At 36.8% G+C, this 24286-nt stretch overlaps 1 protein-coding gene across 1 annotated transcript; it reads left to right on the plus strand.

The window, feature by feature from the left end:
* The first annotated feature begins 2137 nt into the window (after positions 1 to 2137).
* Positions 2138 to 23113, plus strand: TMEM33 (transmembrane protein 33). Its single transcript, XM_082645326.1, has 8 exons — positions 2138 to 2265; positions 2434 to 2505; positions 5637 to 5731; positions 6257 to 6444; positions 9706 to 9773; positions 10749 to 10882; positions 15403 to 15486; positions 19669 to 23113. Exons 2-8 carry the CDS (start codon positions 2461 to 2463, stop codon positions 19796 to 19798), a joined length of 744 nt encoding a protein of 247 aa, XP_082501452.1. The 5' UTR covers positions 2138 to 2265; positions 2434 to 2460; the 3' UTR covers positions 19799 to 23113.
* The last annotated feature ends 1173 nt before the right edge of the window (positions 23114 to 24286 follow it).

Consider the following 24286-nt stretch of genomic DNA (forward strand, 5'->3'; position numbering starts at 1 on the left):
GACATGAGTTGACTGATTCTAATCAAAAGTCTGTGGGTTCAAGTCCCATTCTGGGTTTAGGCTGCGTTCGAGTCTCAGCACATGGGTTCAAGTCCCAATCAGAGGTGAACCGTTTCAGTAAGTGCTATAAAAATATGGAGTAGATGATATGTAAGGAGTGCAGAAGATGTGGCATTTTACCTTAGATGGGTAATCCAGGCTGAAGATCCTGAAGACTTGAACTTGGGCAGTGGCCTTAGAAAAACAGAAGTTTACTGTAGTTTCTTTTTTAAAAAAAATATTTATTTAATTATTTATCTTTGGCTGCATTGGGTTTTTGCTGCTGTGCGTGGGCTTTCTCTAGTTGTGGCAAGCGGGGGCTACTCTTCGTTGCAGTCTATGGGCTTCTCATTGTGGTGGCTTCTCTTGTTGCTGAGCATGGGCTCTAGGTGCACGGGCTTCAGTAGTTGTGGCATGTAGGCTCAGTAGTTGTGGCTCGTGGGCTCTAGAGCGCAGGTTCAGTAGTTGTGGCGCACGGGCTTAGCTGCTCCGTGGCATGTGGGATCTTCCCGGACCAGGGCTCGAACCCATGTCCCCTGCATTGGCAGGCAGATTCTTAACCACTGTGCCACCTGGGAAACCCCTACTGTGATTTCAAGATGGCACCATTTGACTTGTCAGCTACAGCAGACTAGCTCCTAAACTACTCATGGCTACTGGTGGAAATCTATACATCTAAGAGAAGTCAGAGTATTACAGAGTCATGGTTTTCAAGTGGTGTACCAGCTGCCTGTATATCTCTAGTCAGCTTCCAACCCCCCAAACCCCTCAGATTTTATTATCAATGTCCTGCTCTTCTAAGTCTTCCTTCTCTACAGCTCTTCTCTAGGTCTCAAAAGATGACCTTCCAGGCTTCCCTGGTGGTGCAGTGGTTGAGAGTCCGCCTGCCGATGCAGGGGACACGGGTTCGTGCCCCGGTCCGGGAGGATACCACATGCCGCGGAGCGGCTGGGCCCGTGAGCCATGGCCGCTGAGCCTGCGCGTCCGGAGCCTGTGCTCCACAACAGGAGAGGCCACAACAGTGAGAGGCCCGCGTACCACAAAAAAAAAAAAAAAAAAAGAGATGACCTTCCTTCTCCAGCACACCCATATCTAGTCATCCAAATCTTGGATGGCCTCTCCAAGTCATCTTTCCTCTTCTCTTCCCCCATAACACTGCCTGGTTCAGAATCCCATCACTTCTCTGCTATATATATGCAATGGCCTTCCTATTAAGCACCAGGCTTTTGATTTGCCTCTCTGATCATCCTCTTATCCTGTTTCCAGAGTGATCTTCTTATGTCTCACAATGTCACACTTCTTAAAATTGTACCATGGTTCTCTGGATTTAGGGTCAAGTTCATATCCTCTCTTTAGCACACCTGCTGGCCTCTCTAACCCAGATCTTGCACAATGCACATCCTCCCCCGAACACACACACACACGCACACACGCCTCCCGCATCCATCCCGGCCTCCACTGGCATGTTCATTGTGGTTATACTGAACAAGTTCTCTGTCCTGTTGCTTCACGCGCTGTTGCCGTCTGCAATCCCCTCCCCCATGTAGCTACCTTCTCCTTGAACTACCTCAAAACCTAGGGCCAGAATTAGATTTTCCAGGAACCCTTCCCAGACCCCTCTGATTAGGGCCTCCTGTGATTAACTCGGCCTCTCCGCATAGGACACAAGCAGTGTGCCGTGATTTCATCTTGCCTATCTCTCCCGCAGTCTGTGTCACAACAATCTTCTTATCCTCCTTGCCAAGTATGGAGCCCGTCACACAGCAGGCCTCAGGAAGTGCTTGCTGAAAGAACTGTTAGAAGTAGCACCACAGGGCCTCGTGAGCCCCTGGAACAAAACAGCAAAGACACTTCTGAGGTTTCTATATCAGGGAGTAGAGAGCCTTCGTGGTTTGCCATGGGCAGGGAGGACCATCTTTGACCTGTGACGATGAGACAAAAGCTGCTTGTCCAGCCCCGCTTCTTAGCTTACAGAGCAACGGGCGTGCACGACACGGGAAGCCGAAGCCAGAAAAACGACACTTCCCGTCATGCCTCAGGGCACCGCTGCGGGTTTCCCCTCTGCGTCACCGCCTCTTCCCCAAGGAAGTGAAGGGAGCACTTCCGGGTTCGGCAATAACCTGGAGCCGGCGGCCTTAGCTCAGCCCTGTTGGGCCTTGTTCCGAAGCTCCGCCTTCGCTCCGCTCTTTCTAGAAACCCAGCTTCGCCCTTGGCGGTGCCGGACAGGTATTTCCCGGCCGCTGCGGGTACCCGCGGGACAGTCCGCTGCACTGAAGCGGCGAGTCCTTTGCTCTGCGGAGGCTCGGAGGCTCCCGCCGGGAGCAGGAAAGCCAGTTCCCGGAGTCGCGGCCCCGGCGCTGACCTTCCTTCGCTCTTTTCCCTTTCCGATTGCAGCGTCCCAGACGCGTGTGTGACATCCCCATGGCGGATACGACCCCGAACGGCCCCCAAGGGGCGGGCGCAGTGGTAAGTGAGCGGGCAGGGCCGTGTGGCTTGATTTGCAAGTTAGGAAGGAGCGGGAAGTGTTGGAAGTCGGGTCCGAGGCGTTGCAGTGGCTCCTTGCTTTCAGGACTGGGATTACTGGTGCGGGTGGGGGTGCGGGGAGGGCCGATCGTGAGCGAAGACGTTAGAGGCAGCTACAGGTTTCTGTTTCTGAAGCGACACCAGGCCGGCCTGGAGCAGGTGGCCCTCACCTGCATGCCCTCCTGTATGCCTCGGAGATTGGGCCTTCTTGCTTCTTCCCACCCCTCGGTCCCTGTGTCCTAAGGTTGAAGATGCCACCTGAGATCGAGGCGTGACACACGCCTTGTTCCGCACACGCGTGTTGGCTCAGAACCGTTGTGCCCGTTTTTAAGCAGAAAGAGGGGAGCGGTCGTTTTCTTTTCCTTTTGTCGTTTACGAAAAGAAATGTTATTATGCTTTTGTAACTTTTTATTTTTAAGATGCAGGTCTGCTGCTTACTAGTTTCTTGTACCAGAAGCATAATTGTCCTCTAATTTTTAAACACTAAGTATGTGAACTGAGCCGAGTGACTTTTTTCTTTTCAAACATTTGCAACGTCTCTTTATATGCACACTTTTTCTTTTTTTCTTCCCTTAATTTTGCTGAACCATTTGAGAGTTGCTTACATCATGATCATTAACCCATAAGTACTTCAGTATTCTTCCACGTGACCACAGTGCAGTTATCACAGCAATTTTTGCAGTTAAATTTGGGAAATTTAACGTTGATAGGTGTTATCAACCTAATACACAATTTATATTCAGATTTCCTCAATTGTCCTTTAAAGCTGCTTCCTCCTTATCCAGACTCAATCAGAAAGTGTGCATTGCGTTTTCTGGCCTTTGGTCCCTTTTAGTCTGGAACAGTTCCCTTGTCCTCCTCTTCCCATTTTTGTCTTTCGAGAGTTGAGACCTGTTGTTTTGCAGAACGCTTCTCAAATTGGAGTTGTCTGATTCCCTCCCCCCCTCCCCCTACAGATGACTGGATTCAGGTTAAACATTTTGGTAGGAATATTAAATAAGTGATATTCCGTTCTTCTCAAGGCATTATATATATCAGGAAACATTTTATGTTGATTTATCTCATCATTGGAGATAAGTTTGATCATTTGGTTAAGGTGGTGTCCACCAGAGTTTCTATTGTAAAGATAACTTGTTTCCCTTTGTAAATAAAAAGTGTTCTGTGTCATGATACTTTAAGATTATGTGAATAATTTTTCACCTCAATAGTTTTTTCACCCAAAGATGCATTATATTTTTTGCCTGAATTATTTGTAACATGGTCAGTCAGTTCACTCTTAAAAAGTAAACCAATACGCTTTTTTAAACCTTTTTTTAATTGTGTAGTAAAATGCACATGCATAAAAGTGTACAAGATGAAATGCACAGTTTAGTGATTTATCACCAAATGAGCACCGTAAACAAATAGGTTTTAAAGAAAATGTTCTAAAATTAAATTTCAAACTATCATGTAGAATCTGAATATTTGTAGAGAAACTGAGCACTGTAAGCTGGATTCATCCTTCCACTTGACTACTGGTGATCATTTAAATTTAGAAGAGTAACAGTAGTAGGATTGGGTACAATAAAGTGGAGGCATGTATCTGAAATTACCTGCATACTGTTAGAAAGCATGCAATAAAATTAAATAAAAAGCATCCTTGAATTTTAAAAGATACTTGCATTTTTCCCCAAAGCCTTTTTTATATCTTCTTCCAAATGATAAATAAGTTAGATTGCTTTGAGCAGTGTTTTAGGCTCCAGGTTAAGACCTATTAGTGAGATTTGAAATCCTTTTCATGGAAACACTTTATAAAACATTAAATAGAATACAAAATACCAAAATTTATCACACATAGTAAAGATAAATATTGTTTTTGTGAGATTTTTATTTTATATACTCACATATGTCTGTATTGGGTCTTGATGTAAAAATTGTTTGTGTAGGTTCTATCAAAAAATGTAAAAGCCACTTTAGAATTTGAATACACAATACAGTTTGAATGAGAAAACTGATTTTAAGTTATTGCATTCGTGATGATGGACACATCTGTTGGCAAAATGAAGCAAAAGAAAAGATAGAATGAGGAAAAAATGGAGAAGAAAGTGATAATGGAAGTTTAATCCAGGGCCGCAGAAACCAGGCTAAGACTTGTCAGGGAGCTTCAAGAGGATGAAGAAAGTCATAAAATTGGAGGTGTGAATAATGGCACAATGTCAGGTGCCATTAACACCTGACAGCCATATTTTGAGCCCCTACAGTATGCCAGGCCTTTGTGTGTACATTGGCAAATCATCCAGAGGCTAAGTGACTATTACCATGGTTTTACATTTCTCCTTTGTAAGGTTGATATAGTCCAAACTGGCTTTGTGTGATGCCTTTTTACTCAGACCTGAGACTTGCCTGTTTGAATTTGAGACTTTTTTCTAAGAATAGGCATTATGGTTCTCTTGAGAGCAGTTAATTCTTATTTAATGTTCTTTTAAAGTAGGTGAAGCCAGTATTACAAGTGTTGAAGGAATACAGACAATTGTAGTTAAATTTTTCTTGCCTACTTAGTCTTTTTTTTTTTTTAATGTCAATTGGTATTTTTCTATTTAAGTACTTCCTATGCTTTCCATATCAAAACTATAAGGAGGGGACTTCCCTGGTGGCGCAGTGGTTCAGAATCTGCCTGCCAGTGCAGGGGACACAGGTTCGAGCTCTGGTGCTGGAAGATCCCACATGCCGCGGAGCAACTAAGCCCGTGCGCCACAACTACTGAGCCTGCGCTCTAGAGCCCACGAGCCACAACTACTGAGCCCACGTGCCACAACTACTGAACCCTGCGCACCTAGAGCCCATGCTTCACAGCAAAGAAGCCACCGCAAACAAACAAACTTATTTTAAAAAAAAAAACTATAGGGAGTTTGGCTTTGTTACTGAGAATATACATGAAACAGTTGCCCTAAGAGTTTACACTTAATGATCTTAAAAACACAATTGCTACAGGGGCATTGAGACATTTTGAATAGGAATAAAACTACATAATATTTATCCTTAAAAACATAATTTGCAAGCTTAATTTACTACAATATTTTTCTTTTTACATTCAGCAATTCTTGATGGCCAATAAACTGGACACGGCAATGTGGCTTTCTCGCTTGTTCACAGTTTACTGCTCTGCTTTGTTTGTTCTGCCTCTTCTTGGGTATGTATTATACATGTTTCTGCCTTTGGTATTCACTTGTTCACTTTTTCTGGAATACCTTTTAGATGTCAAACTTGTTAAACTGAAAGAGGTTCAGGGACAAATAAAACACAGGTCTCATCCTTAAGGCACTAATATTCTAGTAATACCAACTGGAGGTATATTTTATATCGTGTGCTTTGTGTAAAGTAACATCACATTGAAAATTGAGAGAAAATGGTTGTGGGGATGAGATAAGTTCATGTTTTTTTTGCACTTTTGATTGTTAAAAGGAAGAATGACTGCTTTATAAAATTCAGTTGGGTATTGTACATCAACTGTGCTTCAATAGAAATAAATAAAAATTCAGTTGGGTATATATATAAAGTGATGCTTCTAAAAAGGTATAGTAGGGTCAAGCAATTTTTTTTTCTATTGACAAGTAATAGATATAGGTATTGTGCAATTATGATGCAATTCACAAAGGAGGAAGAGACACAGTAGTTGTTTACATCTCATAATAACCTCTCCCCTGGTAATTTGCAGGTTGCATGAAGCAGCAAGCTTTTACCAACGTGCTTTGCTGGCAAATGCTCTGACTAGTGCTCTGAGGCTGCACCAAAGATTACCACACTTCCAGTTAAGCAGAGCATTCCTGGCCCAGGCTTTGTTAGAGGACAGCTGCCACTACCTGTTGTATTCACTCATCTTTGTCAATTCCTACCCTGTTACAAGTATCCTTTTGTACCTTTTTAACAGTGAAATTGCCTACTGAGTGTATAGGAGATCTCTTCTTATTATTTTTTGCTACAGGAAGGATTCAGCAATGAGGGTGTTCCATGAAGCCTGGGTTGGTTGGTTTGTTGGCGCTTCATTTGAATGAAGATACATTAAGTGTAAGAATTTCTGACTCTGAAATGTGAAGTCCAAATTTTGAAGAGCTGACTGGGAATTTTAAACTTTGTATCTTTGATCTTGCCTCTTGTAAGCTTCTTTATTAGCAATGGATATTTTAAAATTCAGATTCAAACCACAAGCCTATGGAGGACTTATTTTAATATATGTTTCCTTCATTTCATTCACACATTCTTTGGGAAAATGCCCAGATGCCTTGCCTTAAGAAAAGAGAAGTCCTCAGCTCTTTCTTTCAACTCCCAGTGAGCTAGAAACAAATGGAAATTAATCAAGAAATAACTTACTTAAGCTGAGAATGGGATAATTAATCAATAAAATAAATAGAAATTAGTATTTGCTATGGATAGAGTAGAATATAAGGACACATGGATACTCTCTGGAGCCAATGAGAATTAAATAACTCATTTGGAATTTGTATGTTTATACATTTCAAAAGTATGTTGTGGGATAAAAGTAGGTATTCTTGAAAAGGAGGGAAGGGATTCTGCAGTTTGGTATGTTTGGGAAGCAATAGGTTAAACATTGTTAAATAGATTTCTTTACTGTAGGACCTTTGATATGGTAGTGTGCATTGTGAGACCTAAGAGTTATCAGTGTTCCCTAAACTTAATCATTTTAATGGGTTGTCCACCCCCCACCCCTGCCCCGCCATGAGTCATCCCTCAGGGAAGTATCCTGTACTTTCAGAAGTACTGTTCTTAAGTGTTCTTGAATATTTATGATACAACTGTACATAATGGAAAGCACAATAAAATATATCTCTAACACTAAATACTGCCTATTTAGATAATGTTTTCTATGTTCATGAAGTATCAAATTTTAAATAGATTGTTTATAAGTTTTAAGGAAAAGAGAATAGGAGGAAAGTGACATTTTTTTGAGCACCTATTTTGCCAGTATATACAGACTTGACATACTTAATCCTTGCAACACTCTGAAAAAAATTATGGTGAACATTATATTATTGATAAGGCTACTGAGGCTCAAACAGTTTAAAGTAACTTGCCTGGCATCACATTGGCAAGTGAGTAGTAATGTAGGTAAAACTCACTAGGTAATTGTTGTACTACAACTGTAAATGATAAGCACATTTGTTTGGCATATCATCGGGTTGACCTGCATTTGTCAGCCGCATTCATTGAGGTCCTTTATAATCACCAATATTAAAACTCTTGCTTTTCTGAGATATAATGGGAAATTATATAGAGGTTCATATTTCTGCCCTTACTAGCTTAAAATTTCTTTGAAAAGAAAAACAAATGATAGAAGCTGTGTTTTCTAGGTAATTAATATAGAGCAAATTGAATACATCAATACTGACCTCTGGGACAGCTTTATTGAGTGAATCCTGAGACGGTGCCAAATGACTCATGACAGTGAAGACAACCTCTCTGCCTTTTCTATCCAATTAGTTATTTGCTAGGCCATCTCTAGGGAATGTTGGAGATTAAGGATTTAATGTTCTTTAAATTCTTACGGGGGGTGGGGGGAGTATGCAGTGGGAATAACAAACTATTAATGGCAAGAAATACTAATCTGATTGCTAAAGTAGTTGGGTATTATGTTAATAAAGGTGATCCCAAAGTCATGTTCTGATCTTTGCTCCTAGAAAGGTGTTGTATTGTCCTTTTTCTATTGTACACTCTTCACCCCTTGTGTTTTCTAAGTAGTTTAAAGGTAACAATGAATGCTAAGGTTATGAATCTCTTATCAAGGATTTGTGAACTATAGAATGTTAGAGATGTAAGACTCATTAGAAATCCCTAGGTTTGATCGCTGCAAATTCATATGACAGAAGATGGAACTTGGCCTAGGGAAATGAAGTTAGTGTCAGAGCCAAGAGTGAAACCCAGATATCTTGACTCTGAGTTAAGGATTCTGTTAAAAGTGTAAAACTGTATGTGTGTGTGTGTGTGTGTGTGAGTGTGTGATCTCTACTTAGGAGATTGGTGTTTTACTTAAATTTTATGAGTGGCACAGAAGAATTAGTGAGGATATTAATCAGAGAACGTTTATATTAGAGAGTTAGGATTCTTATAATACTTGGCTATAGGTCATTGTTTTACTAGCCACCTGGAACTTAGGAACCTTTGGGTCTTAAATGATGAGTTATGGTTATAATGAATTTGATACTCAGGTTATGCTATAGTGGTCATTTCCCTCACACCAAGCTTTCAGTTGGTGTAGAAAAATATAATGGTTTATTTCTTGGAAATTGCTACTATTTTTAGGACAAGTATTTTTGCCCTTCATAATTAACTGTCTATATCATTTCATGGAAATAACTTGGACAAGTGGGTTTTTTTTGTTATCAACCTAGCAGAAATTGGTGTAAAGTCTTTTGAGCAATTTCCATTTTTCAAAAAGCTGAATGAAAATTGTATATTTTATCTATGACATAAAGCCAAACAGTGAAACTCAAATATAAGGATTCTTTGCTCACATCTGTAATTAAACTGATGAGACTCTCAATTGACTATATGCAAAACCAAATATACACTGTCTTTTTTATTTGTACAGATTGAGAACACATTAACTGTAAAAGCTTGATTGGAACATTATCTCAAAATAATGGGGTCCTTGTAGGAAAGAAAGAATTAAAGATCTTTAGTTGAGGAAAATTTGAGAACTACTCTTTAAACCATTACTCTGTACTCTTTCCTAAGCAACTGAGTTGATGAAAGCAGTACAAAAGACTATTTTGGTATTTGAAGGCTAAGTTATTCTGTCCAGGATGACCATTGTAGGGTTAAAAGCTGTATTAACGCTTTGAGATGGTCTAGATTTCACCTTAATTTAGCCAATGTTCGCAATATTTTATCCAATAGGAATAGGTGAAAAAGCTTTTTTCACTATTTTCTTCATAAAAAGAACTATGAGGTTTAAAAAATGAAAGTTGACTTTCTTCTTTACAGATTAAAAAAACCTTCATTTTATAAAGTGTATCAGTAGACCAAAAGCCATCACTGAACTCATTTTAGCAGATGCCATTTTAGATCTGTATATTTGAACATAATACATAGCCTGTTTTGCAAAGTGCTTGATGAATTTTTAATGTTTTCCTTAATTATTTTCTTCAGTGAGTATTTTCCCAGTCTTATTATTTTCTTTACTTCATGCTGCCACATACACGAAAAAGGTCCTTGATGTAAGTAAAATTGTGCTGCCTTTGTTTTTTGTTTTTGACTCCTGATAGTTAACACAAATTTGAGTTTTAAGACAGATACAGATAGTTAACACAAATTTGAGTTTTAAGACATTTGGACATTTGTCACAAAAAGGTCCTGTATTCCATACAAACTTGCTCTAAATTCGTGATTTGAAAGTTTGGGTATTTTTTACTGTTTAAGTTTCAATAAAATAGTACATTTTGTAGATAAGGGGTTGTATTTAAATTTACCCCCCAGTTCCTGGAGTAATTTCTGAAGTTTGAAATAGATCTTTTTATTTAAAAAAATCATATATTTTTGATTTGATAAGTTGTCAGAGATCTCTTGTTCTGTCAGTAGTAAAACATACCATGTGTGTAGAGTGTACCAAATTTATTTTACACTGATGTTCAGAACTGCTACTTTCCTAAAATTTTTTCTTATTACTGGGTTGGATCATTAAGCGTAATAACTTCAGTGTGCCAGGCAGATTGACTGCATATGCACTGAAATTTGAATTAAAGTATCCAAAATTTTGCCTTGTGTTGGCCTTCTTATTTATCCCTATAGTTCTTGGATCACAGCAGTAATTGGACTCTGTAATTTCTACCTTTAATCAAGTAGGGAGTCACAGATACTTTAACTGTATTTCTGGGTAGCCAGGTTTTGTTATGGTTGGAGAGAAATAACCACCACCTTTCTTGAAATAAGGAAGATAAAGTGTCTATGAATGAAAAGGACTTTTATTGAAGTTGTTTCTCTATTTAACTCTACAAATATAGAAAATACAATAAAACAGGAAAATACGTTAACTTTTGTCCCTAAATAATTTGTAGATTTTTATATCATCATTTTCAAATAATTGTCTTTTGGTTGTATTGTGTATTGGGTATGCAGTTTATCTAAAGAAAGAAAATAATTGAGTGATGGAAAATGCTTTTGTTATTTCTAATATTTGTTTTCTTATGTTTTAGGCAAAGGGTTCAAATAGTTTACCTCTGCTGAGATCTCTCTTGGATAAATTAAGCGCTAATCAACAGAATATTCTGAAATTCATTGCTTGTAATGAAATATTCTTGATGCCTGCTACAGTTTTTATGCTTTTTAGGTAAGAATAAAAATATATTTCTTTTAGGAGGCTGGTGTCTAAGTGAACATAGTAAATGTATCAACTCAAATTTTATCCTGCTTACATCTATTGAAGTACATACTGAGATTCAGAGCTTAGATGGATCTTAGCAATCATCTTTTCACATGATAGTAGAGAACATGAGAGTATAGTAAACTCCTGTAGTTTACTATGATAAACCTAGGCATTTGTCTTCTTTATTATTCCTTGTGATTTATCATTTAACATTTTGGAAATTAATTTCAGAATAACTACTTTTGAAAGAATCTTAGGAAGGCTAGTTTAGTCCAGTCTAACATTATTGAGATGATTTTTCCCATACTAGAGAAAAATCTGAAAAATTCAGGTCTTGTATTATTAGTTGCTTACTGCCACCTCCATATTTTGTTTGTATGTTAATTATAGAAGGAATGCATGAATAAAGAAAGCCTTCCTTTTAAAAATAGAACATTAGGATAGTATTGACCTCTCTATCTATATTCTTGCATTTAAGTTTTAAAACCACATTTCTGCCCAGATTATTGCTTTTTCAATTTTCAGTTTCTCAAGTAATAGGATATTACAAATAAAAGCTAAAATACCATTTGACTGAATCCTAGTTGGATTCTGTCCTCTCCTTCCCAGAGCTAAGGAGTTTGATATGGGTACATGTATGTAGTTCTTTTAAAGTACTTGCACAGATGGATAGAAAATATATATTATTATTTTATGGGTGCGGGGCTTTATTTAGTTTTTTGGGGTTTTTAAAATAAATTTATTTTTGGCTGCACTGGGTCTTCATTGCTGTGCGCAGGCTTTCTCTACTTGAGGCGAGCGGGGGCTACTCTTTGTTGCAGTGTGCTGGCTTCTCATTGTGGTGGCTTCTTTTGTTGCGGAGCACGGGCTCTAGGTGTGCAGGCTTCAGTAGTTGCAGCACATGGGCTCAGTAGTTGTGGCACACAGGCTTAGTTGCTCCGTGGCATGTGGGATCTTCCCGGACCAGGGCTCAAACCCATGTCCCCTGTGTTGGCAGGTGGATTCTTAAGCACTGCGCCACCTGGGAAGTCCCTTTGTTTAGTTTTTATTTTACATCAAAGGCATCAGTTGTCTGCATCTTGCTTTTTTCGTTCATATACAGTATGTTTTCATGACCTATTTATATGACATTCATATTTCTGGTTTGTTTCATTTAATGGCTGTATAGTGTTCCATCATATTATTATACTATATTTTATTACCCATTCCCCTGTTGGTGGCCATTTGTTTCCAAATTTTTACTTTTCCAAATGTTGATGCAGTAAACATTTTTTTTACCTGTCTGCTTATACTTTTGTGCGAGTCTGTACTTTTGCTGAGTCTAAACTAGGTGCATTTTATATTTAATAGACCATACCAAATTGTCCTCTAATAGGTCTGTATTACCTGTTTTCCATAATCTCATTAATTTGTAACAAACTTGTTTTTGTCTATGAAATATTTCATTTTAATGTTCATTGCCTTGGTTAACTAGTAAGGTTTTTATATACCTGATAGTTACTCCTTTCTTTAGCAGTCTTTCTTTAAGCTGATAATAGAGTTTTCTAGATTTCCTCATAAATGCATCTGTACCATTCTTATAAATAATATCTTCCTCTGAAAACTCCAGGATCACCACATGTTGCTTAAGTTGTGGGGTTCCAAACTAAATAATATAATCTAAATAGGGTCCTGGAATGATACAATGGGAAGACTTCTTGTTGGGTGTTTGGGAGCTGGATTCTGGTTGATTTGACCACTAACTTAGCCTTCTGGGCCTTGATTTTCTACACTTAAAGAATTAGTAGTAGTTGAAATAAGTAATTGCCAAAACTCCTTCTAGTTGTAACGTACCATGAATGTTGGGTATAGAATTTGATGCAACTGTATTTGTCGATTATTCCACTCTGAAATTTTCACCCTAGAAGTTAGTTCATCTCTTTTTTGTGATCCTGATCATACACTTAAACATTTTAATTGGTAAAAGGAACCTTTTGCCCTCTTACTTTCTTGCTCATTTTTCTGTTTCTTGGGTCATCTGGTCTTGAGTCACACAAGGTTCTGTGATTTGTTTCATGTACCTGGGTGAAAGTTAAAATGTAGCTACCAAAACTAACTCTTTATGTGGAGGTAATTGGTGACTATATCTGAAACCTCCACATTCTGGTTAATAAACAAAATAATTTGTTCTCCTTTTAGGTAAGCTTAAGAGAATTATAATGAAATGCTGAGATGCCAGGCACACTTAAACAAAAACCTCATTTTTGGGACTTCCCTGGTGGCGCAGTGGTTAAGACTCCACCTGCCAATGCAGGGGACACAGGTTCGATCCCTGGTGTGGGAAGATCCCATGTGCCTCAGAGCAGCTAAGCCTGTGCGCCACAGCTACTGAGCCTGCACTCTAGAGCCCGTGAGCCACAACTTAAAAGCCCACGCACCACAACGAAGAGTAGCCCCCGCTCGCCACAACTAGAGAAAGCCCATGCGCAGCAGTGAAGACCCAACACAGCACGCCCCCCCACAAAAAAAGGCCTCATTTTTGGAACTGTAGTTAATTTTTTGTTGGAGCACCAAGTTTTGACTATATTGGTATATTAAGTCAATTGTGCTACAATCTTTTATTTAAACACTTATTATGTACAAGTTGATTTTAATTTTTAAGATTGTAAAGGAAATGAGAATTTACCAAAAATATTTAAATAGGGGAATCACTTTGTTATTCTAAAAAATTAAAATTAAGTAATAAAGTTTTATTCAATCCCTAATAAGAAAACCTATTCATGTTTCAAGTGTGTCACTTGACCACAGCGTAAACTGTAAAATTAAAAACAATTTTAAGTCATTATTCCTTAAATGCTACCTTTCATGGTAGAAGCACAGTCTGATATTAGAAGGCTTTATTAAGTTAAACTTGTAGCAGTAATGCATAAAGCTCTGTATTTAAAAGTGAACATTCTATGAGTTCTTCTTATACATGTAGTGTGTGAGTTTATCTTACATATACACGCACACATGTGCAAAGACAAGTAAAAGGGTGATCACTGTAGTTTTATTCATTAGTAGAGAGCTTGTTACATAATAGTACATGCATAAGATGGAATATTTGATGCTGTGAAAAGAATGAAGTAATTTATGTGCTGTGATAGGGGATGATCTCCAAGATATAATAAGTTTAAAAGTGGTTGAGAACTGTGTAGGGTATTCCCCATTTATATTTTGGGGTGTGTGTGTTTAAAGACGTATATATTTCTCTCTGCCTCAGTTTCTTCATCTTTAAAATCAGAATGATAATACCACTTCCCTCCTAGAGTTAAATGGATTCAGTGCGTTACAAAATGAGCACTGTGTGTTAGTCATTATATACACTTGTTTATGCAAATTTCTGGAAGGATGTATTAGAAACTGCTGTGACTTTGAGGAAGGAACTAACTTGGCTGGTGGAAAAATTTTTTATTAAATATTCTTTTCTACTTAACGTTTTCTGTAATATGTGAATTTCTCAATTTAAAGAGTTAAAGTTTTATATGATTTATTGGGGAAGGTGGATATTACATTTAGTTATAAGTTTGTAATCGTGTAAATTTTTATTATGACAGTAATATCACACAATTTAGGGGAAAAAAGGCTAAAAAAGGGAATTCCCTGGCAGTCCAGTGGTTGGGACTCCACACTTCCACTGCAGGGGCCCAGGTTTGATCCCTGGTTGGGGAACTAAGATCCCGCAAGCCTCATGGTGCGGCCAAAAAAAAGGGGGGGTGGGGGGTGAGGGGTGGGACTCAAAAAATTTAACCTAAAAAACAAACCGTATTTAGCATCTTAGTGCATTTATTCCCCAAAAAAGTTTTAAAATATAGTTGTAGTAATATGTATAGCTTTATATTCTGCTTTCTTCAGAGTTACTGTGTAGTTTTCATAGTCAAGATTTTAAGTAGTTGCATACCAAGGCCGTCAAACATATGATTTACTTAGCCCTGCTACCTAACTATCCATGTTAGTTTGTTGCTGCATTTTATCTGTAGTTATTTTAGTGAATATCTTAAGATAGTTTTTCCTAGGAAAGTATTCCAGACTTAGAATTTCATATACATATATATGACTCTTGAGGTATTGTCATTGTTTTTTAAACGAAGAAAAATAGTGTAGGCTATGTAAATTTACTAGTGACCCTTTGTGGTTTTATTAGTTTTCTTATTTGCTTATATAAAATAAATTACTTTTCATTTTAAATATCTTATAAAGTTTTAAAACTTTATTATCAGTTATTAGTAGTAATTGTTGAAGCAATTATTTAATATTTGCTGGTTTATTTTAAAGCTTTAAAAAAATTTTAAAAAGTAATACCTACATAAATACATGAATAACTTGGATTTAGATAATGATAGATATGACTGTGACCATTTGATGAATAAAGACACACATTCTCCAATTAAATTGCCTTTAAATTTTGAGAGTAAACATATGAATTGATGATGTGTATTTATTGCCGTTGTATTTGTTTATTTCAGTGGTCAAGGAAGTTTGCTCCAGCCTTTTATATACTATAGATTCCTTACTCTTCGATACTCCTCTCGAAGAAATCCATATTGTCGGTAAGCTGGTGATTAGTTTAAACCTGTTTTATTTATTAAGAGTATTGTGAAATACAGTATTTGTAACTTTTAAGAGTTGTTTAACTTTTATGTTAGAATTTAGAAGCAAGCAATGTTTTTGTGAATTTAAGTTCTAGGCCTTAGAACTACCTAGGATTGATGAGGAGGTAGTTGTACTTCTTTTCAGACACTAAGACTAGACTTTTCTTGACCACTTCTAAAACAGTGCCAAAGTTTAAGGAGTTTTAAAATGTGTAGGACGTAAGTCCCACTCTCAAGGCACTTTCCTAGTTGAAGAAACATAAAACACATGTCAAATAATAAGAAAGGAAGCAGTAGTTTAGGATATGATATTCACATGTCAATCTATGATGAATTGTCATGTTTATTCTACTATATAAGTACTATAGTCCACAACAGGGGAGAGATCATTGAGCCAGAAGAGAGAAGAGCCCAGGAAAGTTTCACAAAATAGAGATTTTAATTTGTTCTAGAAGGATTAAAGCCTTTGAATAGACAGAATAAGGAAAGGCATTTTAGGTAGGAAAACAGAACAAGTTCAGAGGCAAGAAGATAAAAGCAGAGTTTAAGGGGCATTGAGTAGACCTATTTGACTATAAGGGAAATTCTGTATGGTGAGTGGTTGGAGCAAAGATTTAAAAGGTATATTGGAGCCATATCATAAAACTTCTTGAGTTTCAGGGTAAGAAGTTTAGAACTTACTTTTTGGATGTATAGGAATGATGGTTTTGACAAGATCATAATAGTTTTCTGATAGCCTGTGCAGAATTGTTTGGAGTGGAAAAATGAAGAAGCAGAGAAATATTTTAGTAAATTATCATAATATTGAGGAACAGAGGCTTAAATTAATGTACAATAAATTATGCCTTCTGATCTCAAAAATTAGAAGAAAACAAAAATGAATAGCTGTTCTTTTTTCTTTTTTTTAATATATTTATTTATTTATTTTGGCGGGCTTTTCATTGTGGTGGCTTCTCTTGCGGAGCACGGGCTCTAGGCGCGCGGGCTCAATAGTTGTGGCTCACAGGCTCTAGAGCGCATGCTCAGTAGTGGCACACGGGCTTAGTTGCTCTGCGGCATGTGGGACCTTCCCGAACCAGGGCTCAAATCCATGTCCCCTGCATTGGCAGGTGGATTCTTTAACCACTGTGCCACCAGGGAAGTCCCTGAATAGCTGTTTTTAATAGCTTCTTAAATATGTTACTCAGATACTACGGTTAACGTAGTTTTTGTTTTCACGTTTAAAATAAATTCATCATGTAGTAGAATTCAGCCAGAAATCCAGTGAGTGTGTTAGCATGATCTCTATTATATTTTCTCAAGCAAAGTAAAAACTGAATTTGAATGCTGGTCCATCATTTGACAGGTTTATGACTTCAGGCGAGTTACTTAAATTTTAATTTCTTCACTGACAGAGAGAAAAACCTCCTGGAGGTGAAATGAAGTAGTGTTTTTAAAAGTGCTTAGATTCTATTAGGTTCTTAATAAATCGTTTATTTTCCTTTTTTTTATGCTTCTGATTCTCCTTTGAAGGGGTTTTTATGCTCTCACAGACAATGTCTTTTTCACAGTACTTCCTAAAATAGAGCTTATTTTCTTTAGACATAGGTTCTTAATGAGTTCCTAGTCAAAAATAAACCTTTAATTTTACTTGATTCCATGAGTTTTTCCCTTTTTCTTTCTGGTTCTTGTATTCATTTTAGACATTATATCCTGGTTCCCTACCCTGGCATCCAGTTTTCATCAGTAGATTTGTTTTTCTCTGCTTCTTTATATCCTCCTCTTCTCTACTCCTGTTTTCTCCACATATCCTTAAATCATATCATCACCTATAAAAATGTAGATGTGTTCAGTGGAATAGAAAAGAAAGGATAGAAGTGCTATAAGGTAGCACAAATAAGTGCTATTAAACATCTCACATTAGTACACGTTTTAATCAAAACAGTAGAAAGGTAATGGAAAATATTTGGGCTTATAAATATTGATAAGCAGGCTATAAAACTACATTTTCTACACTATACTTTTTTTTTTTATTGAGGGTTATGAGACAGTCTATATAGCCAGTTTGTACCATGTTCACTTACCATGATATTTATTCTCAAGTTAGTGGTATGAGTCCTTTGTTCATGTCTAGTGTAGATTGTACAGAGCTGTGCTAATAGAACAGCCACTAGCCACATTTGACCATTTAAATTTAAATTAATTAAAATTCATAAAATTTAAAACTCAGTTCCTGAGTCAACACTAACCATATTGTTAAGCGCTCAGAAGCCATGCGTGGCTGATGGCCGCTGCACTGGACAAACAGATAGACATTTTCATCACCACTGAAAGTGCTGTTGTTTATGCCAGGGATAGAACCATGAATACGAGAATGAGGCGTGCCTCATCGGTAACCTGAAGGGGTTTAACTAGAGTGTTTTCAGGATGCCTTCTAACTTGATTCATTAGCCTCATTTATTCTGAAGACAGTGATTGTGTGTTGATGATAACAAGTTTAATGTGGGATTGAAATACCTGCTTTCTAGGGACTTAGAGCTGAGTGAATTAGATAGCTACATAAGTCAGTATGATGATGAAGGTGCTGTGAAGGCACACAGTGCAGAGGGAGACAGATGAGAATTCACGGAGGAGGTGGTAATAGAAGGCCAAGCTTTTTGAAGTCTGAGTTCTGGCATGTGGGTGCCTGAATGCGCTTGGCAAGCCAGTAGTTGTCACTTGAGTTGAGGAAGTATATAGGGAAGTAGTGAAGATCTGTGCGCAGAAAGGGAGACAGGAACTAGATCATGTGGAAGGGTTTGGACTTTATTCTAAGGTAGGAAGAGCATTTGAAGTTTGTAATGTGAAGGGCTTGAGAACACGATATGGTCTGATTTAGAAATACTATCCCAGAAGATGGATTTCAGGCTCACCAAAAGGACAGAAAGACCAATTTGGAAACTGTTAGAGAAGTCCAGAGCCTGAACTAATTCAGTGGTTAAAAAGGGATAAATTTGAAAGCTATTTAGGAGGGTTGGAACTTGGAGCTTAGGGAAGAAGTATAAGATAAAGAAGACCTCCAGGTTTCTGGCCTGGGAACCTTGGAGAGTCATGAGTAATGTGGCTGTCACAAAGATAGGAGATACAAGAGGAAGGTCAGGTTTTTAGATAAATGTGCATCTTTCCAAATTTCCTTCCTGTTTTTGTGTGAGAGTGTATTACATCCTTTTTAAAAACAGATTATTGCCTTCTCCTAACCATAAAAATAACACAGAGCATACAAAAAGGTAGAAGTTGTGTCTTTATGTAGGATGAGTCAGCACATAAAAATTATGAACAGCCAAAATTATCCTAGATGATTCTTTAAAGCACTTATAAATTACAGTACAGTATACATGATTTTGTTTCTACTAACCTGTACAATATGTATGATGTGTGTGTGATTACAGTATGTAATAAAGAGTACTTCGTAGGCAAGTGGCACAGTTAAGGCAAAGTCGTGATCCACAACCAGCCTGGGCTTAAAACAGGCAGCATAACATGGGCATCATGGCAGAGAGTGTTAGGAAATGAAGCAGGAAATTCAACTGAGACAAGATTGCACAAGGCATGGGATGTTGAGGAGGTGGGATTTAGTCTGAAGGCAAACAAGAGCTTATTTGATCAATGGAATGATCCAGTTGGGAGGTAACATTCATTGAGCATCTTCTGTGTTTTCTCATTTAAACTTCTCTATGACTCCAATAAGTACATAACCCCATTGTTCAGATGAGGAAAGCTCTAAGAGGCAGTATGTTCTTTTAAGGAAATAGTAGGTGGGATTGCTCATATTATATAATTTTCACTTTCTTGGTCTCTTTTTTAGAACTAGTTGAATTTGCCCAAGTCAAATATGAAAATTATGTGACTCAACTATAAAGAAAATACAGATCATCCCTAATCTCAGCCCTCAGAGAGAGCCATTTATTAAATGCTTTTGTTAAATGATTTTTTTCCCAAAAAAAGGAAACAGGTGTTGATTTGGGGAATTTTATTTTGTATGTTCCCTACAGTGCATCCTGGTTACTTCTTTTACTTCTTTAAATTCTTTAATGGCTGTGGGAAAGTCCTTCATTAGCATTTGCTCTTGCATTACATTGCTTTTTCATTGGGTTCCTGAAAGAAAACTATTTTATGTTGCAGGACCTTGTTTAATGAACTGAGGATTGTTGTTGAACATCTAATAATGAAACCTGCTTGCCCACTGTTTGTGAGAAGACTTTGTCTCCAGAGCATTGCCTTTATAAGCAGACTGGCACCAACAGTTGCATAGTTTAACATCCAGCTAAGTTATATATAATATAAATAAGCATTGTTAGCTGCTCGTACTTCTGCTATGGATGGTTAATTCCAGGTGTAAAACTGACCTCAATGCAATTTACATAAATGCATCTCGAAAGAAAAATGATCATTTTCCTGGCATGTTAAATCAAGCCTTTTAAACACTTTCTGAGAAACTTTATTGTAATGTATTGTTAATAGTTAGGGAAGTTTGAATCTTGTGATAAATGTATCAAAAATTCTTTAGATGCTGCTGTGCCTTTATCATGAAGTACATTTATTTCTCTGGTAAAAAATAGCTCTAAAATTTCTTTTCATCTAATTGGTAACCTGAATTTATATCTGGCATGAGTTCATTATAGTAACATTAACATGTAAATTCAATATATTTTGAGACACTATTCTTTTGCCATTCAGTAATTTTGGTTGATGATTTTAACAAAAACACTTCCCACTGTATTTAATTTCAAATTGCTTTTAAATTGATTTTGTGCTGCTTTGTTAGGACAGATTTATTTTGGATGTTCCATTATAATAGGAATTCTATATGTATCTTATACTATGACCTTCCAAAATTTTATTTTCGTAATTACTTCTGTGGCTTTGAATATTTTTTTTAAAAAAGGCCGAACTGAAAGCTTGTTGACCAATTGGGTAAATATTTGTGGTCACCTAGGCGTTTTACATCAGAGAGCAATACAGTAGTCGGACAGTTTTCCTTTCACAGACCCATTGAGTAACATTTCTCAAATAGGAAATCCTTCTTTTAGAAATGTGGACACATAGGTTTTAGTATTACTGTAGTCTATACAATTACTTAGATCAGATTCTTGACTGCGAGTTTTCTCGGTTTCTTAGGCTTGATTTTCATAGACAGTTGCAGCAATTCAGATGCCTTTTGAAAGGAATGTAACTGAAGGTTGAGCACATGACTAAACTTTGTATCTGTTCTGAAATAATAACGAAGATTATACATACTTACCCATCAAATCTGACTTAAAAGGTTAAATAGAAAGGTTTATAGGAAAGGTTATTGCCTGGGAATGGAGCCAGGGGAGGAGTTGTGGGGGAAATAGTGCACGTTTCGGTGGTGTAACGCACAGCTGCATTTGGGGGGATTGGAGGTATTATGCAATTGTGATTTGAATTGTATAATATGTTAAATGTGTTCATTGAGCTTCCATTAACTCCTTTTAAAAATTCATTCTGATCTTTTTTGCATGATTGGAAATGTTAAAAACCTTGCAAAATGTAAATACAGAGTAATGTAACGGTTTTTTGTGACCAGTTTTCTTCTATGTGCATGTAACTTGGATTTCTCCAGTATACTCAGTGTCTTATCGGTAACATCAGTTTTCTTTTTCAACTTTTTGACCTATAGAAATGTGATACCTACTTGATAGCTCAACTGTCACCAGCTATTTTTGTAATTTTGTAATATTTATCTACTAAGTTAGAGAAGCCTCGTAATATACAGTTGATTGTAGGGGTGGGGCAGTCTCACTATCACTATGTATCACTATCTGATGGTTTTAAAAACTAAATTTTCTAGAGCAATAAAGTAATTATAAGGTTAAGTAAACAATATATTATTGATTTCTAATGACGTTTTTAAAAATTTGAATTGTATCAAGAAATTTTGGCAGCTGAAGGCATAATTTTAAGTTACTAGGTGTTTTTGTTTGCTTTTACAATTTTTTTTAATCTTGAGATAATTTTAGATTTGTAGAAGAGTTGTAAAAAATAGTAAAGAGAGTTCCTATATACCCTTTACTCAGCTTCTCCTTGTGTTAACAGCTTCCATAACTATACAACATTTATCAAAACTTAAGAAATTAACCCTGGAGCAATGCTATTAACTATTAAGGTACAGAACTTATTCACATTTCACCAGTTTTTCCATTTATTAATTTTCTTTTTGTGTGCTCTGTTTCTACCATGATGTTTCTTTGAATGATCTGTAAGTATGCCTGTGTTTTTAGTTTTTCCTCTTTATGTTGAAATTACTATTGGTCAAAAGGATTTTCCTAAAGGAAATAATTCATGTTTAACAAAAATAATTTAACATTAATACTATTACAATTTAAAACCCTCTGTGCTTCAAAAGTCAATGCTTTTATCACACAATGGAGTTATATTTCTGATATGCTCATGTTCTTTAAAGGAAGGTTTGATTTATAAACAAAACACTCCGAAACTCATGAAAAAATAAATCTTACAGTTTGAGCATTACTAGATGTTTAGTTAGCATGAACATGTAGTTAGGAATTTTGCAGTATGAATACATACAACTAGCTAATTTGACATCTGAAATTATAGGGTAACTTGCATATCTATCAAATTAAAATTAAGGAAATAGAGTGTTTAGAATGAATGTACTAGGAGAAATTATAGCTGCATAGCTGAATTTATTTTTACTTACAGGTTTAAAAAAAAGTTGATTTAACATCCAGAATATCTAATTCTTTAGGAAGTGGTATAGTGCTGCTGTTCTTCTAGTACTTTTAGATATTAAACCTTCTTGGACAGGTGGAACAAAATCTACTTTATTTCTAACAAAGATTCTGTATTCCATTTGTATACTTGATTCCTCATGAATTTTAACTATTTAACATCAGTCTAAAGAGAAATTTCATAAATAACAATTTGTATTTAAATTTTCTTGGCATAAAATTCACGAAGGTAGATGCTCCTAGAAGAAGTAAGCAAGAAAGAAAGCTAACCTTTTTTAAAAAAAAAAATTGAATTTAGTTATTTAGGAACCTCCCTTACGGGGAAAATCAAGGCATGCTTAACATTAAACCAGAAGTTGTGAAGGATTTATGGTCTGTTGCATAACTAAGAATTGTAAAGCTATCAGAATACTCCTTTTCCTCCTAAAAATCAGGATCAAAAATCAGTTTAGGTTTGTGAGTTTAGGACATGAATATTATTCATCTGAAAAAGGAAAATAAGTGTGTATATAATGCTACGAGCAGAACTGAGAGTTTTTGTTTTTTTTAAGTTTGAGATAAGAATGAAATTAATTTTGAGGGATTGTGGTAAAGATCCTTATCTAATGCTAAGGAATCTGTTTTAATTAATATAGTTCTGGGGCTTCCCTGGTGGTGCAGGGGTTGAGAGTCCGCCTGCCGATGCAGGGGACCCGGGTTCGTGCCCCGGTCCGGGAGGATCCCACATGCCGAGGAGCAGCTGGGCCCGTGAGCCATGGCCGCTGAGCCTGCACGTCCAGAGCCTGTGCTCCGCAACGGGAGAGGCCACAACAGTGAGAGGCCCGCGTACCGCAAAAAAAACCACAAAAAACAAATATAGTTCTGAAGCTCCCATCCACCCATCTACCCAAATCCCCTTTTGATCTGCTACCCTCAATGCTGTCACCCAAATTGAGACTGATTTTTATTCTGTAATGAAAACCTCAAGGGAGAAAGTAACCACAGTTATGTTTATGAGCAGTAGGTGGCACTCTTTCCTCAAGTAGTCCTCAGCTGTTGTACGGGCTATGTTGGAAGGTTAAATGCCACTAAATCCTAAGTCAGCATAAAACTAAGGACCTGAATTCCATGACTCTTTAATATGTAATTATTCAATATTCAGTAAATATTTAGTAAGCATTTACTATGAGTACATTTTTAAAATATTGAAATGTTCAAAAGCTGGAAGAAGTACCCTGTTAATATCTGCTTTCTAGGTAAACAGTAGAATAGGCCACAATTATTGGTGTTATTCAGATCATGGTCTCTGCGTTTTTGTTTTTGTTTTCATAAGTGCCTAAATTACCTAAACACATCAATTATAAAATTGCTCTTTCTCCTTCATTTCAGGTGTGTAGAAAAATGGTACTTAAAATTTGTTCATGGTCATTTTGTAGGTGTACAAGGTGTAACTAGTTCCATCTCTTAAAATTTAGACTTTTCACAATAATACAAAAGCATATTGAAATTATTGGATATTAGGAATGGTACCTAGATTTGTAAATTCAGTTTGAGTTGCAGAGACAACTATTGATAGTTTCACTTATCTCGTTGGAATTTCTCTAGAGTTAAGAGAATTCTACATAGGATATATGATAGTGTAGCTCAACAGATAATATACCAAAGGCATATATATTTTATAAATCCAGGAGTTATTTCCAGAGATTGTTGTAATGAGCAGGCCTGTTATAATATTCTGGGTGGAAAGTTGTGACTGGATCTGATATTAAGGATAAGAAAGGAGCTGCTAAAAGTTTGGGAGGTTTCCTGGTAGTAATTACTCTATGACATGTTTATCTTCAGAGGTGGTATTTGGGAGGGTTCTTAGAAAGGAACACATCCCTGTGTGAGGGATTAACTGTAGAGTAGTCTCTCTCCTGTTGTGCAGTGCAAATAGGAAAACTGACTTGCACTGAATTTGAGTTATGTGACAAGAGATAAAGTACAGTATTTTTTTAGTCTAAAACAGATTCTTTTTCTTAGAAAATGGTAGAGAAAAATTATTATTG

This window comes from Mesoplodon mirus, assembly GCF_964341445.2.
Source record: "Mesoplodon mirus genome assembly, chromosome: 2".
In the NCBI taxonomy this organism is placed as follows: Eukaryota; Metazoa; Chordata; class Mammalia; order Artiodactyla; family Ziphiidae; genus Mesoplodon; species Mesoplodon mirus.

Excerpts from the sequence above, each read along its gene's own strand:
- TMEM33 (XM_082645326.1), top strand. The coding sequence starts at position 2,461 with ATGGCGGATACGACCCCGAACGGCCCCCAAGGGGCGGGCGCAGTG. Across the intron at positions 5,732-6,256 it reads TTTGTTCTGCCTCTTCTTGG|GTTGCATGAAGCAGCAAGCT; the intron begins GTATGTATTATA and ends GGTAATTTGCAG. Across the intron at positions 9,774-10,748 it reads ACACGAAAAAGGTCCTTGAT|GCAAAGGGTTCAAATAGTTT; the intron begins GTAAGTAAAATT and ends CTTATGTTTTAG.